The sequence below is a fragment of the Podarcis vaucheri genome (genome assembly GCF_965113315.1).
Source record: "Podarcis vaucheri genome assembly, chromosome: 5".
Lineage (NCBI taxonomy): Eukaryota > Metazoa > Chordata > Lepidosauria > Squamata > Lacertidae > Podarcis > Podarcis vaucheri.
In genome coordinates this window covers 6,907,691-6,927,497 of record NC_138763.1, presented here as the reverse complement: position 1 = coordinate 6,927,497, position 19,807 = coordinate 6,907,691, and the positions used below count along the sequence as shown (strand labels likewise).

Sequence of the window (19,807 nt, the reverse complement as noted above, 5' to 3'; positions counted from 1 at the left end):
TCTTGACAAGTTCTTAGTATTGGGTTCTAACAGTTCAGTCTCTAATTTTGATTTTTCCACCTGAAAGCCAGTTTTCCTGTCCTGTTTATAAATCTCCATTATTTGGTAATATTGAAGCCAGTCTTGTACTTTAGGTTTCAATTTCTCATGACTCTGTAATTTCAATTTATCTCCCTCCTGTTCCAAAATTTCCCAATACTTTGGCCATCCGGCCTCCATATTGAGTTTCTTCAATGCCTTAGCTTCCAAGGGTGACAACCATCTAGGGGTCTTATTTTCCAACAAATCTTTATATCTTATCCAGACATTCTGAATCTTCTTTTTTGTAACATGAAGCCATTGATTTGAGTCCTACCCTCCAGAGCAGGGCTGGATCAAGACACATCAAAGAAGCGATTCAGTTAAACGCATTGTATTTTTAAAATTATTATTCAATATTACAATTAACATTTACATTCAAATAATAGTTGTAATCATAAACATATAGAATTCTCTGAATCCTTGGACTTCCCCCCACCTCTCCAGGGGTTCCATTGTTAATCATTTTCAACTGCATCATATAATATTAAATATATAATATTAAATCCATTTCTTTTATCCATTTTGAATATATCATTTAATTGGTGATGCTGTAAACAATCAGTTACTAAATGTCTTATATCCTCAATTTTTTTTCATTTTTATTATTGATATCCTTCCCCAGTTAAATGCATTGTAAACTTCATACAGGGAAGTTCCTTTGGAAAAAAATGGGACTCCACTCCGCCATCTGGTGTCATAGTGTTATAATGCATATAAGGAGCTTTATATTTACAAATGTAGCTGAGTCCCATGAGAAAACTATTACCTCCCTTGATCTGGACACTATATTTCTGTTGATGCAGCCTTGAACAGCATTAGCATTTTTGCTGTTGCATCACACTGCTGACTCACGTTAAGCTTGTTGTCCACCAAGACCCCAAGTGAAGGTGTAATAACAGAACCCATGGAGGGGAAGGTGGAAAGTTCAGAGATTTGGAGGAATCTTAATTGTGGATGTGTGTTGTGGTATTACTATAATTTTATATTGGTAAAGCCAAATAAAAATTATTTTAAAAAGAAAAAGAAAAAAGGATAGTGAAAGTCAGGGGAACGTCTGTTTTAAGCTTCTCCCTCTTTCATTTCTTAGCTGTGATAAAGCATGTGAAGCCTTCAAATATTCCATAGTGCCTCCACACAACCTATTTCACTCCTGATACCATGTCTTGTCCTCAACATGAAGTTCTGGGTTCAATGTACTGATTTAGAAGAGATATTTTATTAACAAGCATACATGTGCAGTATCCATCAAAGGACAAACAGACAGTCCTGCTCTTAGTAGTCTACTCATCTTAAAGATACAATAACATAGCATGGAGTGTGTGTTGAAAGGGGGCTACAGAAGCAGGAGAGAGAAGGAGGTGTGGGAATGTGTGTGTAAGGGAGATTTGAGGAAAGTAGAGGGGAGGGGGAAAGGGTGTGAGAGTAAGAGTGGGGATGCAAAGGAAAGTTGTCAAAAAGGAGGGAGTACCGGACAGCGCTGGCCCCTGGCCTATAGAGTGAGATGGGCGCACAAACCCCAGAGTCTGTCAAGACTGGCCCGTTCGGGCAGGGGTACCTTTACCTTTACCTTTAAGGAGGCATTGGGAGAGGGATGAAGATGAAAACAGGGGCATGAAAGGCCTGAAGAAAAGGAGGAAATGGGGTGAAGGGGAAAACGGATGCAAAGCAGAGCTGCAGAAGATAAGAGAGAAGTGGCTTCAGAAATGGAGCTGCAAAGGCGAAAAGAGACCTCAGAAGTTGCATGGGATGAGATGGGAAGGGAAGGGGAAATGCTAGGGGGTTCATGTGTCAGGAGTGGCCAAGGGGTCACCGAGTGCAGGAAGCAGGAGTGCAGCTGCTAATATTTTCCTAATTTCTTATGTGTTGCAACGGGGAACAGCACAGAGTTTATAAGGCTGGGGATGTGCTGTAGTCCCTATTATAGCCTCTTGATTGAGTTCTTTGACTCCTTCTGGCAGCTGAAAACTGAATGCCCTCAGCAGGCTGGTCAGGAAGATGAATATTTCGATCTTTGCCAGCTGCATTCCCAAACAAATGCGAGCCCCTGAAGAGGAGATAAGAAGAAGGCAGTAAGTAAGCAATAATTTACTTTCCAAGGTTCATTGCTTTGTATCTATAAACATTCTCCTTAATACTTTGGAAAACTAGACATAGATAGGATAGCAAAATCATCAAGGCTCCTGCAATTTCCTAGCCTGGTTAGTGCTAACCTTTCTTTCCTCTTGTTATACTTATGTTTTGTTCTGTAATTTGAAGTTCCCTATCTCATGTCAAGGAAGATAGACTGAGGAAGGGGATGGATTGAAGATGAAGGGCTAGAAATTGGGGAAAGAGGGTCTAGGTCCCAAGTGGGAGCTGGGAGGGCTCACTTTTCTGTGTGCAGTATAAAGGTGAATATTTAATTTTGACAGAGGTAATTTGCTTTTCTTCTTTTCTTTCTTTTCTTCCTTTCCTCATCTTTTTTCTATTTTCCTTTTTAGATTGTCATGATGTTTATTGTGTCTTATGTATAAAACTTTCACTAAAACTTGACTTTAAAAAATGAAAGGAAAACTTTTGTCAACTGTCCAAATCTGCAATGAAGAAAGAGGTTAAGAGCATAAAGTAATCTTCCTGTCAGACTTTTCTCACATTGGTAGGAACTAGATTTCTGAATGCTGTATGGTAAAGCACATGAATCTGACCTTTGGAGAATTTGTAAGTTAGCAGTGATGATGTCTGCTGAATTTCTGCAGGAATAATATTCTTTTGATTTCAGAGTAGGAGAAGTAACGAAGTGGCACAGTTTCATCAGTTCTGAGTGTGCTTTCAAACCAGGCTAAATAGTACCCCATGAAAAGATAGCCTTAGCCTTGCTGCCTGAAAAGAAGTTGGATGGCTTGCAGTGTGATGTGAGATGGGGAACAGCAGTGTCCTGGTGCTGGCAGTACTGCCTCTCTCAGGGACAGGGCAGGGGTGGCAAATGTTGGGAGGTCCAGATGGAGGCCACATAAGTGTATGTGCATGTATGGGTCCCAAGCCACCAACCCAGAGATGCCCTTAACTTGCCACTGCCCTGGCCCATTCTACTGACCAACGCTGCCACTCCAGCCAGAAAGACGCTGCTACTGCTCCGGCCCACTCCCTCATGTGCTGCTGCTGATGTCATTTCCTGGAAGCAGACCAGTAAGCACATCTACAGATCACAACGTAGCTTGGTCTTCTGCGTTTACCTGCACCAAATGGGAGATATTCTTCTCGAGCCACATATTGTCCATCCTTGTCCAAGAAATGATTTGGGTTGAACTCTGCAGGTGTCTCCCATCGTGTTGGATCAAGAAGAACAGAGCGTAGATCAGGAACAATAATAGTCCCCTGCAAATAAGAAACAAGTGACTTGGAATGCATTTCTGGATTGTCCCACACTATTCCATGCAGAGACATGTGTGATAGATAGATGATAGATAGATAGATAGATAGATAGATAGATAGATAGATAGATAGATAGATAGATGATAGAGATAGATAGATAGATAGATAGATAGATAGATAGATAGATAGATAGATAGATAGATAGATAGATGATAGATAGATATAGATAGATAGATGATAGATGATAGATGATAGATAGATGATTGATAGATAGATAGATAGATAGATAGATGATAGATAGATATAGATATATAGATATTGGGGGGTGTTTTCTTCACCTTGAAAAACTTTCTGAATAGGCAGGACCACAAGAGGAATTTCCCCCACCTCTTTTAAAATGAAAGCTCACAACCAGGCAGAGACCTCTGGCCACTACATGCTCCTCCCCTGCCACAATTGCCCCATGGAATGGCACTTGCCAATGGTGAAACATGTCTGCAGATGGAGCTCCTGCTCTTGCCCTTCAGATTTTTGACTAGACAGGAAGTTCCTGTATGGCTGGCTGCATCTCTCAATATGAAACCTTCTGCTGCTCTTTGCTCTTGGGCTACAGGAGTGCAGCTGTATCACACTGTTATACCTTGGGAATGAGAAAACCACGCAGCTTCACATCCTTTGTACATTGCCTAGGTAACCCAAAAAAAAGGACATATTTAAAGCGCTGCATTTCATGAATCACAGCATTGGTGTAGGGCAGTTTCTTCTTATCTTGATAGCAGATTGAGTGAGCAGAACCTATGACATCTTCTATTTCCTTGTGCATTTTATCTGAAGAGAATGATGGAAACAGAAGGTTTACTGTGAATACTGCATTTTATTTCAGATGGACATTTATTTCCCTTGAACATATTCCATAAATCTCTGTGAATGAGTCCCAGGTTCTTGCATTTTCAGCTCGCCTGGTCCTCCAAAGAGCTCATCTGTGTACGTGGTTCTTCCCCACTCTAGATCCCAGGTGTGAAATCTTTGAAAGTGAAGCTTATCTCAGATGTTTCTGCTGGCTGGATTTGCTGAAGGGCTGGGATCAAAGGCTGTCTGTAATGTGTGTGTGTGTGTGTGCGCACGCATGTGCCTGTGTGTGTGTGTATTCTCCATCCCTGGCTCTCAATATTTCCTACTTAGTTTCATTAATCCTCATTTCCTCACCTGATCTTTGGCTAATGTTATGCATGTAAAGGTAAAAGTAAAGGACCTCTGGATGGTTAAGTGCAGTCATAGGAAGGAGTGGAAGGAGCCAGTGTTTGTCCACAGATAGTTTTCTGGGTCATGTGTCCAGTAACACCTTAGAGACCAACTAAGTTTGCTCTTGGTATGAGCTTTTGTGTGTATCTGAAGAAGTGTGCATGCACACAAAAGTTCATACCAAGAACAAATGTAGTTGGCCAATAAGGTGCTAAAGGTAAAGGTAAAGGTACCCCTGCCCGAACGGGCCAGTCTTGCCAGACTCTGGGGTTTTTTCGCCCATCTCACATCTATAGGCCGGGGGCCAGCGCTGTCCGGAGACACTTCCGGGTCACGTGGCCAGCGTGACAAAGCTGCATCTGGCGAGCCAGCGCAGCACACGGAACGCCGTTTACCTTCCCGCTGGTAAGCGGTACCTATTTATCTACTTGCACCCGGGGGTGCTTTCGAACTGCTAGGTTGGCAGGCGCTGGGACCGAGCAGCGGGAGCCCACCCCGCCGCGGGGATTCGAACCGCCGACCTTTCGATCGGCAAGCCCTAGGCGCTGAGGCTTTTACCCACAGCGCCACCCGCGTCCCGCTAATAAGGTGCTACTGGATAATATATATATATATATTGCAGCTGCATTGGCTCCCAGCGGAGTACAGGATCAGATTTAAGGTGCTGGTTTTGACTTTTAAAGCCCTTCACTGCCTAGAACCCTTGTACCTACGGGACCGCCTCTCCTGGTATGCCCCACGGAGGACCTTAAGGTCCATATATAGCAACACCCTGGAGGTCCCAGGCCCTAAGGAAGCTAGATTAGCCTCAACCAGAGCCAGGGCCTTCACAACACTGGCTCCAGCCTGGTGGAATGCTCTGTCTCTTGAGACCAGGGTCATGCAGGATCTGATCTCTTTCCGCATGGCCTGTAAGACAGAGCTGTTCCACCTGGCCTTTGGCTCAGAATAAGTTTGATTCCTTCCCCCTCTTTCTTTTTCCTTTCTCCTCCTATGAAGAGATTGCTCCCTAATTGTTTTAATGTTGTATCTTAATCTTTTAAATTGTATTTTAATCAACTTGTTTTTATTATTGGTTGTTAGCCGCCCTGAGCCCGGTCTTGGCTGGGGAGGGGAGGGGTATAAATAAAAATTATATATATATATATATATATATATATATATATATATATATATATATGCAGGTTTTGGTGTCTTCGGGTGTCTTCCCGTGTAAGAGTCGGGGTGTCTGGGCGACGTTTCGACGAGGTCTCACTCGTCATCTTCAGGCTGGTGCTTTCGGCTTCAGTAAGAAGCCGAAAGCACCAGCCTGAAGATGACGAGTGAGACCTCGTCGAAACGTCGCCCAGACACCCCAACTCTTACACGGGAAGACACCCGAAGACACCAAAACCTGCATTCCTGTACCCGTGAAAATCTACGAAAGCATATATATATATATATATATATATATATATATATATAGTGTGTGTGTGTGAGGTTTTGGTGTCTTCGGGTGTCTTCCCGTGTAAGAGTCGGGGTGTCTGTGCGACGTTTCGACGAGGTCTCACTCGTCATCTTCAGGCTGGTGCTTTCGGCTTCTTGTTACTGGAACAGAGCAGAATCTGGTGTTTGAGTTCCTATAAATACTGTTGAGGGGTGTGGTGTATAGCCTCCAACGTTCTGGGCAGAGAGGAAGTTCCTAGATTAGTGTGCCTCTTCTTCTTTTGTTCCTTAATTACTTGAGGGATATCTTGAGTGATTTCATGAGTGATATTCTGAATACCACTGGGTGGGTCATTAAGTGTAGATTAGTTGCTAAAGCTTTTGTGTCTTGACCTCTTGAGCTTGTGAAGAGTTTTTCTGAGAAGATGGCTGTGCTGCATTTAGTTGTGCTCTGGCTTGGCTTCGTGTATAGGGGCGAGCTGTGGTTTTGTGCCTTGTGCCAGCCAGATCTGTGTAGGGATTGCAGGGGGGTGCAGCATCCGGAGGTGCCACTATAGTTTGGCTACTGGATGGAGTCTGTAATATGTCTGTGGAGAGGGTCTGGGTTTGGGTCTGGTGTGGTTGATTGGTGACGGCGTTCTGTGTGCCTCTGGTTCTGGTGTCGGTTTTTGTGGGGAGGGCTAATTTCCAGATGTCTGGCAGGCGGGACGTGTCGTCACGCTTGTTCATGTTGTGAGGGTGTTTCTCTATCTCGATGGCTTCCATGATTATTCTCTTGTGGTGATGTTCCATGTTAAAGAGCAATTTGGAATCTGCAAAATTAATTTCGTGTCCTGTTTCTTTCATGTGTTGGAAAAGAGAGGAAGTTTTTTTTTTCTTCTTTTTTGACGGCATTCTTGTGTTCTGCGATACGTGCATTTATTCGTCTGTTTGTTTGTTTGCCGTCAAAAAAGAAGAAAAAACTTCCTCTCTTTTCCAACACATGAAAGAAACAGGACACGAAATTAATTTTGCAGATTCCAAATTGCTCTTTAACATGGAACATCACCACAAGAGAATAATCATGGAAGCCATCGAGATAGAGAAACACCCTCACAACATGAACAAGCGTGACGACACGTCCCGCCTGCCAGACATCTGGAAATTAGCCCTCCCCACAAAAACCGACACCAGAACCAGAGGCACACAGAACGCCGTCACCAATCAACCACACCAGACCCAAACCCAGACCCTCTCCACAGACATATTACAGACTCCATCCAGTAGCCAAACTATAGTGGCACCTCCGGATGCTGCACCCCCCTGCAATCCCTACACAGATCTGGCTGGCACAAGGCACAAAACCACAGCTCGCCCCTATACACGAAGCCAAGCCAGAGCACAACTAAATGCAGCACAGCCATCTTCTCAGAAAAACTCTTCACAAGCTCAAGAGGTCAAGACACAAAAGCTTTAGCAACTAATCTACACTTAATGACCCACCCAGTGGTATTCAGAATATCACTCATGAAATCACTCAAGATATCCCTCAAGTAATTAAGGAACAAAAGAAGAAGAGGCACACTAATCTAGGAACTTCCTCTCTGCCCAGAACGTTGGAGGCTATACACCACACCCCTCAACAGTATTTATAGGAACTCAAACACCAGATTCTGCTCTGTTCCAGTAACAAGAAGCCGAAAGCACCAGCCTGAAGATGACGAGTGAGACCTCGTCGAAACGTCGCACAGACACCCCGACTCTTACACGGGAAGACACCCGAAGACACCAAAACCTGCATTCCTGTACCCGTGAAAATCTACGAAAGCATATATATATATATATATATATATATATATATATATATATATATATATAAAAACTTCTGGTGCAACTGGACACCATGATGAGTGCCAGAGTGCATGGAAATGGTGTTTACCTTCCCACTGCAGCAATACCTATTTATCTACTTGCACTTTGACGTGCTTTCGAACTGCTAGGTTGGCAGGAGCAGGGACTGAGCAACGGGAGCTCACCCCGTCACACGGATTTGAACTGCCAACCTTGTAATCAGCAAGCACAAGGGGCTCACTGCTTTAGACCACAGCGCCACCCGTGTCCCTCATGTAATGGAGCACGGAGAGGCAGCAGACCCTTGGGGTCCTTTCCAACTCTACAATTATAGGTTCCATAAAAGTGGTGGGGGAGAATGATCTTTCCAGATATGTAAGTCAAAAACTTTTAGCTTATTTCAATAATATTTGGCTTCCAAAACTTACATCATAAACTCACTTTTAACTCTTTCCAATATGAAAGCTTTAAAGAATTATGCTCCACCCTAGTGATCAAGAGAAGTCCTGGCTCTCCTCTCTCACCTTGGACATCTGGATGACTTGCCAGGAGGAGAAGTGCCCATTTCAGAGAACCGGTGGTTGTCTCTGTCCCTGCTACAAAGAGGTCAAAAATGCACTGGGCCAAGTTTTCTTCATTATAGGTGGACTCTGGGTCATTCTTGCTCTGGTGTTGAAAATGGGGAAAGTGAAAAGTCATTTACACACATTCCAGTTTGTCCTTCAGCACTTACTTTATTTCCCACACACACTTATTACCATACCACCCACACATGCTTCATGAGGGGTGGGGTGTCCTCTTACACTGCCTGAGGTGAAATGAGAAGATGTTGCCACCATCGCTGTACTGTCGCTGCCACCTGCCTTACCTAGATTGCACAGCAGTGCCCACAAAGTGGCAACAGCAACTGGGGACTAGGTGAGATCTTGAAAGATTTTGGTGAAATCTTGACAGAAGCTGCCCCCTTTGCTTCTCCACTAGCAGCTGGCTAGGCAGCACACCCCCAGAGATGCCTCCTGTTGGCATCCAACTGCCCAAGGCAGCTCTCACAGCCTGCCTTGTGGGTGGACCGGCCCTCTGCTTCATAGCTGGTTATGATGAGAAACCCACACACACTTTCCTGTATTTACAGCTGCTGGTGCTAGATTTCAGGATCTGTGGGTTGGCATAATAACCCAATACTGGCATGAAGAGAGGGATCCAATGGAAACTCTGGCAGCAGATATTCAAAATGTGTGCTACATATTTCACTGCCTAACGGTCACCACCATATAATAGTCAAGCTCCTTTTTTCAAATCAGTCCCAAAGCATTCACCACATAATGGTCACAGGGCATTGTAAGCGTGCATGAGAATGCCTTGCCCCAATTCAGACTACCTATTATCCTTCCTGTACCTGTTCACACATATTCTGTGCATCCTAATCACACCAAAAACAGTTACTAACAAGTAATAAGCAATATAAACATAATTATGTTTCTACATAAACACTGTTTCCTCGATTAAGAGTTATGCTTTGGTTTTTCACCAATAATCGTCACACACCCCTTTTTTGAAAATAATAATTGGCATAAAAGTTATGGTGAAATATGGTGCTTAACACTAAACATATTTAACCATTTGTTTGTCATCATGATAAGCATTGTTCAAAGAGGGAAGGATGAAAATATATTTTGGCCTTTCCAGTATGTGAAGATGGATGAGATGGGGATTTGAAGTCATCCTCTAGTTTAAGAGCATTTTGTTTAGGATTTTCTGTTTTTTCAGTCCACATTTGAATGTCAGATGAACATCAATCCAAAGAAATTTATGTACAGAAGGAATGCTCCAAAGCAAGACCCCTAAACACACTTCAGTTTCCCGTCCTTTAAGCTCACATTTCCTAGCCATTTCTATAGATTCTTATGGATGGATGTCAACCCACTTTAGCAACTAAATTGACTTTGAGAAATATTTGGGGGGAACTCAATGCCATTTTCAACTGAGATTCAGGAAAAAAGATGCTGGTTTCCAGGCAAGAGATTAGTATTCACTTATAAAAGGGAATATAATGATTCATTGGATGAGCAGTATTCAGCTTCAAAGCAGATACTTACTTTCTCCATCTGAAGCAGATAGAAATCAATGAGATCCTGTGGATCATGCAGAGACTGATTCTCCTTATGCTTCTCTATCTCCTCCTTTGCAAATGAAAGCACCATCTCTGAGCAGGACAAGGCCTTCTTGTGGGGCCCTGGGAGATGTTTCATGAGCCATGGGAGAATTTCATAAAGCTAAAGGAAAGATAGCAGAAATGCTGCCATTACCACGAGGAAGCTTGGTCACACTGTTTGTGCTTTGGATTGGCACTTTAAAAAACATGATCTGCATTATTCTCCAGAGCTAGCATATTAGTTTCTCACTAAGAAGAAGGAAGGTGTCCATCGCTTTTCTCGAATCTCACAATGATTGGGTTCTATGAATTATCCCTAGCTGAAAATGAGAAAGAAAACTATGGCTCAAAATATTTTCCCAGCTCCCAGGCATCATTCCAAAACTGGGCACAATCAGAGGACCCCTCCTGGAACACGTTAGTGGCTTTTATGGTAGGTGGGTGTGGGTGGAGAATAGGGTGTGGGGGGAATTCAAGTAAGTTCGCATTTAAAAGCAAATTTCCCTAATACACAAATGGAAAGACAGCCATCGTTCAAAATGTACACTTCTCCATTTTTTTAATTTTTAGTTGTCTTTATTAAATCTTCCAGTTTGCCAGTCAAGTAATTCTGATCTTTCATCACAAAAAACGAAACTCTTCCTACTCCTTTTTTTAAAAAAAAAATCTCAATGGTAATCATGAGAAATTGATCAGGCTGTGAGACATTAAGTGGCCCTTATCTCAGATCAATTTCAAAATACTGATTTGTGGTATTTAGGGAGACCTCTTTGGCATAGTATGAATGAAAATGACTACTCACACCATGAACAAAGCTAGCTACAAATGTTAGGACAAAATCCATGGCTTCTATCAGCTTCTGGAACCGTTCATCTTCAAGAGGAAACCGGTGCCCAAAAGCCACAGCACATATCACGTTGGAGACTGAATTAGCGATGGGCATGGAGGGGTCAAGTGGCTGTCCTGCAAAATAAAGTTATACTAATGTTAGTTCAGCTGCTCATGTTCATACTGAGAATGGGATTTTATGGTGGCCAACAGAAACTGCTGGGATCTCCTTTAGGAAGCAAGAAAAACATATCACATTCCTTTCTAAAATGGACAGAGGTACTACACAAATAAATCTTCATACGCCAGCTCAGCACCATCACTTAGTATCACATACCCTTTGAACGTGCAAAAACCTCCACCAGCTGATGAGCCTCCTCTGCTATTTGGTGCTCCAAGCCTTTCTTCCCCAGCCCCAGCTTCCGCATAGTAACTACACCAAACTGTCTCTGTTGCCTCCAGGTGTGACCATTTGACAATATAATACCTATGGAAAATCAATGAGAAATTATTACTTACAGAAATCAATGTAAAAAGTTGCCATCTCAGAACAATGTTTACTGAAGTTCATATCCTTGCATGTAAGAGCTGCTTAGTCTCTCTAAAGCAAAGAATTACAAGATGATGCAGAAAGGATTCTGAGTACAAATTGGAGGGAATTTAAAGGGAAAATCTATCAAGCTTCTGGTGATGCTAGTGGGAAAAGAATGCAAGTGGTAGAAATGGAAGTTCTCCCCCCCCCCTCTTGCTAAATTTCCCTACCGGAAATGTGATGGCAAGAAATACAACTGGGTGTAAAATAATGAATATACAAGTAAATAACTATGGGTTTTTTAAAAATAAAAGACTACAGAGGAGAGTTTCCTGTTAAAATAAAAATGAAGGATTTATTGTTTTTAAACATGGAGGAACGGTTGGAAATTTTTGGGGGGAGATAAAGTCATCATACAGGATTGGAAGAGTACTATTCGATCCACTTACATCTGTCTCTTGAAATCTGCGGTTTCAACTACGGGAGCTGCCACCAGCTATAACTGTTCCGGATTCAGAATATGCCTCAGCCTGGTGTCTGACTCCCCCTCCAGCTTCCGGGACAGGACGTCCGCCCTCTGGTTCTGGTGCCCCGGCATGTATCAGATTCGGAAGTTGAAAAGAGCAAAAAAACTTTGCCAATCTAATTTGCCTCTGATTAAGATGCCTCACCATTTGCCAGTGTTCTAAGTTCTTGTGGTCCGTGTACCTCCACTTGGTGTTGTGCTCCTTTGAGGAAATGTCTCCACACCCCCAGCGCTTCTTTTATGGCAAGCAATTCTCTCTCCCAAATGGTGCAATTCCATTTTGAAGCATTCACCTTTTGGGAGTGGAAGGCACACAGCCTCAAATCTCTGTTACGGTCTTCTTGTAGCAACACAGCTCCTATGGCACTTTCTGACACCCCCGTCTCCACCACCAACGGCCAATGTGGATCTGTGTGGTGCAGGTACTCCTCCGCTGTGAACATCTCCTTGAGCTTCTCAAATGCATCTTGTGCCTCCTCTGTCCAGAAGAACGGCTTCTTGCTCCTCCAGGAGTCTGTAAGGAAAGCCATGAGCCAAGAATAATTGGGCATGAACTTGTGGTAATAATTAGCAAAGCCTAAGAATCTCTGTGCATCTTTCTTAGTCTTTGGCTTCTGCCAATCTAACACCGCCTGCACCTTGGCTAGGTCCATGTACACTCCTTCAGGAGAGACGTGATAACCCCAAATTCCATGCCCTTGACATGAAACTGGCACTTTTCCAATTTCGCCTAGAGGTGGTGTGTCCTTAGTATATGCAGCACCTCTGTCACGTGTCGCACGTGCTCTTCTGGGTTCTCAGAGTAGATAAGCACGTCATCTAGGTAACACAAAACTGTATTGTCCAATAAATCTGCCAGTACATGATTGATGAACACCTGGAATGTGGCCGTGGCCGATTGTAGCCCCAAAGGCATAACTAAGTATTCAAAGCTTCCAAAGCCATTTTCCACTTGTCCCCTTGTCTAACATGTATCAAATTGTATGCCCCCCTCAGATCCAGCTTGGTAAAAAATTTCACCGACTGTAACCTCTCCAGCAGGTCACCAATATGTGGCAAGGGGTATTGACTAGGAATCATGAGGCTGTTGTTTTTTCTGTAGTCCACCATGAGACGTCTTTCTGGGGTGTCTTTCTTGTTCACAAAGAACACTGGTGACCCACCAGGTGCTCATGACAGCCTAATAAACTCACGTTCCAAGTTCTTCTTCAGAAACTCCCGCAAGTTGGCTAATTCTGCTTCCGACATGGAATATAGATGGGTATAGGTGGGTATCTTGGCACCAGGCACCAAGTCTATTTTGCAGTCATAAGGTCTGTGGGGTGGGTAACCTTCTGCCTCCTTTTCACAGAACACAGCCCTATAGGCCTTATACTGTGGGGGTATGGAGCTCTCCCCCCCCCCATGACTTCCCCCCCACCTCTGCCCCCTTGGCTCCTACCTCTATTGGCGCTTCGAACCCTAGGCAGTGTGCTTGGCAGTAAGCTGAATCAAACGTTAAAGAACGCTGCCCCCATGCTATTACTGGATCATGCTTTGTGAGCTAACGTGGTGATGTGAAACATCATTGTCTCCTTGTGGCCTGACAACTCCACCCCCATGGGCCATGTGGCATAGGCAACTTGCCTCCCCCCCCCCCAACGGCCTGCCATAAATTGGTAGCACTTCCAATGGGGCGTCTTGACTCTGCGTGCCCAGCTTCTGCTGCTCCACAAAGTCTGAGTCTAAAAAGTCCACGGAAGCCCCTGAGTCTATGAGTCCCTGGCCCTGCACCCTGCAGCTGCCTGGGAGTTGTAGTGTCACTGGCACCGTGATCCCAGGAACCGCCGTTTCAATCTGAGGGCTCAATTACTGACTTCCTTCCCAGCTGCCGGCCTCCTTCATGGACTCGGGCTTCCTGTTTCCTGCCAGTGCTTCCTTAGATTTTGGACGTCCCTCTACATAAGCCCCAGACGGAAAACCCCCAGTCTTCTTGCTTGGACACTGTCTTGCCAAATGTCCAGATTGCTCACATGCAAAGCAACGTTTGTGACATTGGCCCCCCGCCATTCAAGCTGTTCCAGGGTTCCCCCTCCCTGCTGAGCCCAGTTGCATCTGCTCTGGAAGGTCTCCTTGTCTGGGCATGCTGCCAACTCTCTGCTCAGACATGTTGGGAATGTGGCTTTTTACAAACATGGGCCATCCTTGCCGCCTCTTCAACTTCCACTGCTGCTGCCTCAGTCCAAGCTTCAGTGAAGCTCAGACCACATCATCCAAAGAGTCCATGGGCAGCATTCTTGCCAGTTCACATGACATCAATTCATTCAACCCCACCCAGTACATGGCTGCCAAAGGCTGACTGTTTGCTTGCCACCCAAGCTTTTGAACTAACAAGTTGAATGCAGCCCATAACGTTTGTGAGGGTGCTGTGCTTGGCTACCATTAGAAGAATTGTCCATCCTTTAGCATTGTCTTCTAACATGCCAATTAAATATGCCACTCTGTCCTTATCAGACTTAAAATCCACTGCTCTCACGTCCAGAAAATAGAGAGCATGTTTTAAAGACTAGATAGTTCGCCAGGTAACCTGCGTATTTAGAGGGGTTGGAAAAAAGGCATTTTACTGGCTCTGAGAGTTCTTTCTGCCTCTAAATGCAGTCTTTGTTCGCCGGTGAGGGTATCTAGCTGTGATTTCAGCTGCCAGCTGTACTGCTGCAGTTCATTTATGACACCCCTGGGCTCTCCTGCCCCCACTCCCCCTGCTCCAGCCCCCATTGTGTCCACACCCTCAGGTACTTGCCCTTCCATTCTGCTCTCTATCGTCCCTCGGTGTGTGAGAGAAGAGAGATTTGGCAAGCTGTCAGGTTGGTAGGCTCTCCCACACAAGATGCAGTCCCTGACAGTTTTATTGTTGTTGTTGTTTAGTCATTTAGTCGTGTCCGACTCTTCGTGACCCCATGAACCAGAGCACGCCAGGCACTCCTGTCTTCCACTGCCTCCTGCAGTTTGGTCAAACTCATGCTGGTAGCTTCAAGAACACTATCCAGCCATCTCATCCTCTGTCGTCCCCTTCTCCTTGTGCCCTCCAAATTTCCCAACATCAGGGTCTTTTCCAGGGAGTCTTCTCTTCTCATGAGGTGGCCAAAGTACTGGAGCCTCAGCTTCATGATCTGTCCTTCCAGTGAGCACTCAGGGCTGGTTTCCTTCAGAATGGATCGGTTTGATCTTCTTGCAGTCCATGGGACTCTCAAGAGTCTCCTCCAGCACCATAATTTAAAAGCATCAATTCTTCAGTGATCAGCCTTCTTGAAGGTCCAGCTCTCACTTCCATACATCACTACTGGGAAAACCATAGCTTTTACTGTACGGACCTTTGTTGGCAAGGTGATGTCTCTGCTTTTTAAGATGCTGTCTAGGTTTGTCATTGCTTTTCTCCCAAGAAGCAGGAGTCTTTTAATTTCGTGGCTGCTGTCACCATCTGAAGTGATCATGAAGCCCAAGAAAGTAAAATCTCTCACTGCCTCCATTTCTTCCCCTTCTATTTGCCAGGAGGTGATGGGACCAGTGACCATGATCTTCATTTTTTTGATGTTGAGCTTCATACCATATTTTGCGCTCTCCTCTTTCACCCTCATTAAAAGGTTCTTTAATTCCTCCTCACTTTCTGCCATCAATATTGTGTCATCTGCCTATCTGAGGTTGTTGATATTTCTTCCGACGATCTTAATTTCGGCTTGGGATTCATCCAGCCCAGCCTTTCGCATGATGAATTCTGCATATAAGTTAAATAAGCAGGGAGACGATATACAGCCTTGTTGTACTCCTTTCCCAATTTTGAACCAATCAGTTCTTCCATATCCAGTTCTAACTGTAGCTCCTTGTCCCACATAGAGATTTCTCAGGAGACAGATGAGGTGATCAGGCACTCCCATTTCTTTAAGAACTTGCCATAATTTGCTGTGGTCGACACAGTCAAAGGCTTTTGCATAGTCAATGAAGCAGAAGTAGATGTCTTTCTGGAACTCTTTAGCTTTCTCCATAATCCAGCGCAGGTTTGCAATTTGGTCTCTGGTTCCTCTGCCTCTTCTAAATCCAGCTTGCACTTCTGGGAGTTCCCAGTCCACATACTGCTTGAGCCTTCCTTGTAGAATTTTAAGCATAACCTTGTTGGGTGTGAAATGAGTGCAATTGTGCGGTAGTTGGAGCATTCTTTGGCACTGCCCTTCTTTGGGAGTGGGATGTAGACTGATCTTCTCCAATACTCTGGCCACTGCTGAGTTTTCAAGACTTGCTAGTGTATTGAGTGTAGCACCTTAACTGCATCATCTTTTCAGCTGGAATACCATCACTTCCACTGGCGTTGTTATTAGCAGTGCTTTCTAAGGCCCATTTGACTTCACTCTTCAGGATGTCTAGCTCAAGGTCATCAACCACACTACGAGCCATCCATATCTTTCTGGTATAATTCCTCTGTGTATTCTTGCCACCTCTTCTTGATGTCTTCTGCTTCTGTTAGGTCCTTTCCACTTTTGTCTTTTATTATGGTAATCTTTGTACGAAATGTTTCATTCATATCTCCAGTTTTCTTGAACAGATCTCTGGTTCTTCCCATTTTGTTGTTTTCCTCTATTTCTTTGCATTGCTCGTTTAAGAAGGCCTTCTTGTCTCTCCTTTCTGTTTTTATGAAATCTGCATTCAATTTCCTGTATCTTTCACTATTTCTCTCGCATTTTGCTTGCCTTCTCTCCCCTGCTATTTGTAAGGCCTCGTTGGACAGCCACTTTGCTTTCTTGCATTTCCTTTTCATTGGGATGGTTTTCGTTGCTGCCTCCTGTATAATGTTGTGAGCCTCCATCCATAGTTCTTCAGGTACTCTGTCCACCAAATCTAAGTCCTTAAACCTGTTCCTCACTTCCACTGTGTATTCATAAGGGATTTGATTTAGATTGTATCTTACCAGCCCAGTGGTTTCCTACTTTCTTCATTAAGCTTGAATTTTGCTATAAGAAGCTGATAATCTGAGCCACAGTCAGCTCTGGGTCTTGTTTTTGCTGACTGTATAGAGCTTCTCCATCTTTGGCTGCTGAGAATATAATCAATCTGATTTTGATGCTGCCCATCTGGTGATGTCCATGTGTAGAGTCTTCTTTTGTGAACAGCTTGGTAGGTTTCTGGAGGAAACATTGGCTTTAGATCCATTTCAGTCCGGGTTCCATCCTGGTTTTGGTACCGAGACGGCTCTGGTTGCCCTAACAGATGATCTCCATAGAAAACTGGATTGAGGTGGGTCGGGATCGCTGATTCTCTTAGATTTGTCAGCAGCCTTCAACAAGGTTGATCATGATCTTCTGGACGACTGCCTCGCCGATGTGGGGATACAGGGCATAGCTGTGCTCTTTTATCTCTGACCAGGGACAGAGGGTGGCGCCAGGGAGGAAGATTTTGTCACGCCACTCCTTGGTGTGGAGTGCCACAGGGCGCAATCCTCTCCCCGATGCTTTTTAACATCTTTATGCGCCCCCTTGCCCAGATTGTCTGGAGCTTTGGGCTGGGTTGTCACCAATATGCTGATGACACTCAGCGCTATCTGCTGATGGATGGCCACACCGACTCGGCCCCGGACACACTGACCAGATGTTTGGAAACTGTGGCTGGATGGTTTTGTGGGAGCCGTTTGAAACTAAATCCTTCGAAGACAGAGGTCCTATGGCTGGATCATGATGGCATGGGGATGAGGGACCAACTCCCTTCTCTTGCAGGGGCCCAATTAGTGCCATTGCCTTCTGTTAAGAGTTTGGGTGTAATCCTTGGGTGTAATCCCTTTCTGAGTTTCTGCTGAAACGAGGCTGCATTTTAATGTTGTATTTTAATCTTGTTTTTTAAGTTGTAGTTCAACCAATTATTTTATATCTGGTGTTGGCTGGGGAGGGTGGAGTATAAATAATATTTATTATTATTATTATTATTATTATTATTATTATTATTATTATGCGGCTCACGCCTACCATTAGAATGGCAATTGTCATGAACTTAGAGGGAGCCTGGTGGTCCCCTCAAATATTTTAGGGGGGCACTGAAATGACCTCAGCCCCTAGTTGTTCACTCCTAGGTAACCCATTTCCTGTTGAGTGCAATAATAATAGAGAACCTTTGCTCTGGACAGCCCTTTAAACATTGTCTCTTGGGAAAATACTAGGAAAAATTCTTATTCTTCACTACTTACCCTTTCCTTTTGCCATAGCCCTAAGGAAAGGAGTCTGTGGTCGCTCGTCTAATTCTTCAGAGTGGTCAGTGAGTGCATCTTTCACTGCTTGGAATCCAGACAGTACTACCATGGGTTGGTGTCCCATCCATAGGGTGAAAATATCTCCATGTTGCTTTGCCAACTACCATTAGGGTCAAAAGAGAGGAGAGGAAAGATGTGTTCAAAACCTGCAGTTGGATATTTCAACTTAATACAAGAGCTTCAGTCTCCCTCACCTCTGTAGATTCTTCCATATGTCCAGAGCTCAAGTTATGGCTGCTCCCTGCTGCTTCTCCCTTCCCTCTTCATACCACTCTTATATGTTTGCTCTCTATGCCTGCATTCTCATTCCCTGTCAGTGAAGCAACATCACTGACACCAGGCTTAAGAAATTGAATAGCACCTGCAGGTTAATTCCATGTTGAGAGGCTGCCATGAATGAATGCTGAGGACCTATGTGGTCAGTCTTTTTAAAAATATAATATTTTATTCTTTTTTCCATTTAGAAAGTTATAATTGTTGCACAACAATTATATTCCAATTCAACAAAACAAGTGACTTCCCACTCACCCAACATCTTGTTTATAACTTGAATTACATACAATTGCATTTTAAAGTTCCATCGTATCTAATTTCATCCTCTCCAACATGTTTCTTAATATATTCTGCTGTTTTCTTACACTTCAAACCATGCTGTGGTCTTTACATATGGGAAATAACTTTTTATATAGGCTGCAAATGTTTTCCAATCTTCTTTACAAGATTCTAAATCAGTATATTTTATCAATTTTTGCCATTTTTGCATATTCCAAGATTTTCATAAACCATTCTTTCTTTGAGGGTGCTTTTCAGTATTAATAATAATATTCTTTGTATTATCCCTATTATTTGTATATATTGCAGTTTCTTACAAAGGAGGCTTATGGCGTTTATCATTTACCATTTGATGCTATTGTTTAAGCTGAAATATCACAATTGTTGAGGGAAATAGATAAAGCAATTGCTGAAATCAGACTGAATTATAACTAAGATGTAAGTACCTTAATGAAAGTATCTTCATGAATCTTCAATCCAAGGATCCACAAGGATCCAATGAGAGGAAGCTTAAGAGGGCCTGGAGGGTAATGTCTGTTTGACCAGAGCAGTTTCTTGAAGTTCAGAATCAGAAGAACCACCAGCAGAGCAATCAAAAGTGCCCATATCTCCATCCTTCTCTTGCTGTCTCTTTCTCCTTAATTCTTTCTAGGTTGCCTGGTCAGGTTCAACTCTCTTTCTCTAAGGGCTTTTTGCTTTCCTCAGAGACATCAGCAGTACTCTCTGCTTATATATGCTCAGTTACTGAAAACAAATAAGCAACAATGGGTGTGATACCATGTGGTAATAGCCTTGGAATGTGATTGCAAGTCATGTAATACAACTGAACACTATAATCATTCCTATATGGGTCATGCAAATGAGAGGGTGTTTGATGAATTGTAATTAGAATCCAAGCTATCTTAAGACTGATTTTGTGACACAAATGTTTGGGAAAGAATTTTGTACCAAATATTCATAAAATAAAAAATGAATATGAGAAAAGCCCCGCTGGATCATACCGATTACCTCTTTTCTCCCTTG

The 19,807-nt window shown here is 43.6% G+C and overlaps 1 protein-coding gene across 3 annotated transcripts; it reads right to left on the bottom strand.

Moving 5' to 3' along the window:
* Positions 1 to 1,657: 1,657 nt before the first annotated feature.
* LOC309533173 (cytochrome P450 2J2-like) lies at positions 1,658 to 19,513 on the bottom strand. Of its 3 annotated transcripts, XM_082224380.1 has the most exons (9): positions 19,231 to 19,513; positions 18,170 to 18,332; positions 11,247 to 11,396; positions 10,884 to 11,044; positions 10,026 to 10,202; positions 8,454 to 8,595; positions 4,073 to 4,260; positions 3,294 to 3,435; positions 1,658 to 2,125 (listed from the first exon to the last, which is right to left on the bottom strand). In XM_082224380.1, exons 1-9 carry the CDS (start codon positions 19,396 to 19,398, stop codon positions 1,938 to 1,940), a joined length of 1,479 nt encoding a protein of 492 aa, XP_082080506.1. In that variant the 5' UTR covers positions 19,399 to 19,513; the 3' UTR covers positions 1,658 to 1,937. The 3 variants fall into 3 exon arrangements, with proteins under 3 accessions (XP_082080506.1, XP_082080507.1, XP_082080508.1); XM_082224381.1 differs by lacking the exon at positions 4,073 to 4,260 and having other exon boundaries at positions 8,371 to 8,595; XM_082224382.1 differs by lacking the exons at positions 18,170 to 18,332; positions 19,231 to 19,513 and adding an exon at positions 11,891 to 12,050.
* Between the last annotated feature and the right edge of the window lie 294 nt (positions 19,514 to 19,807).

What these genes read in the sequence shown, in the direction of transcription:
- LOC309533173 (XM_082224380.1), bottom strand. Translation starts at nt 19,398, where the DNA reads ATGGAGATATGGGCACTTTTGATTGCTCTGCTGGTGGTTCTTCTGATT. An exon ending in GGTTTTTGCACGTTCAAAGG is followed by an intron (nt 11,045 to 11,246) that starts GTATGTGATACT and finishes TTTATTTTGCAG; the next exon opens with GACAGCCACTTGACCCCTCC. An exon ending in ATATCTCCCATTTGGTGCAG is followed by an intron (nt 2,126 to 3,293) that starts GTAAACGCAGAA and finishes TCTCCTCTTCAG; the next exon opens with GGGCTCGCATTTGTTTGGGA.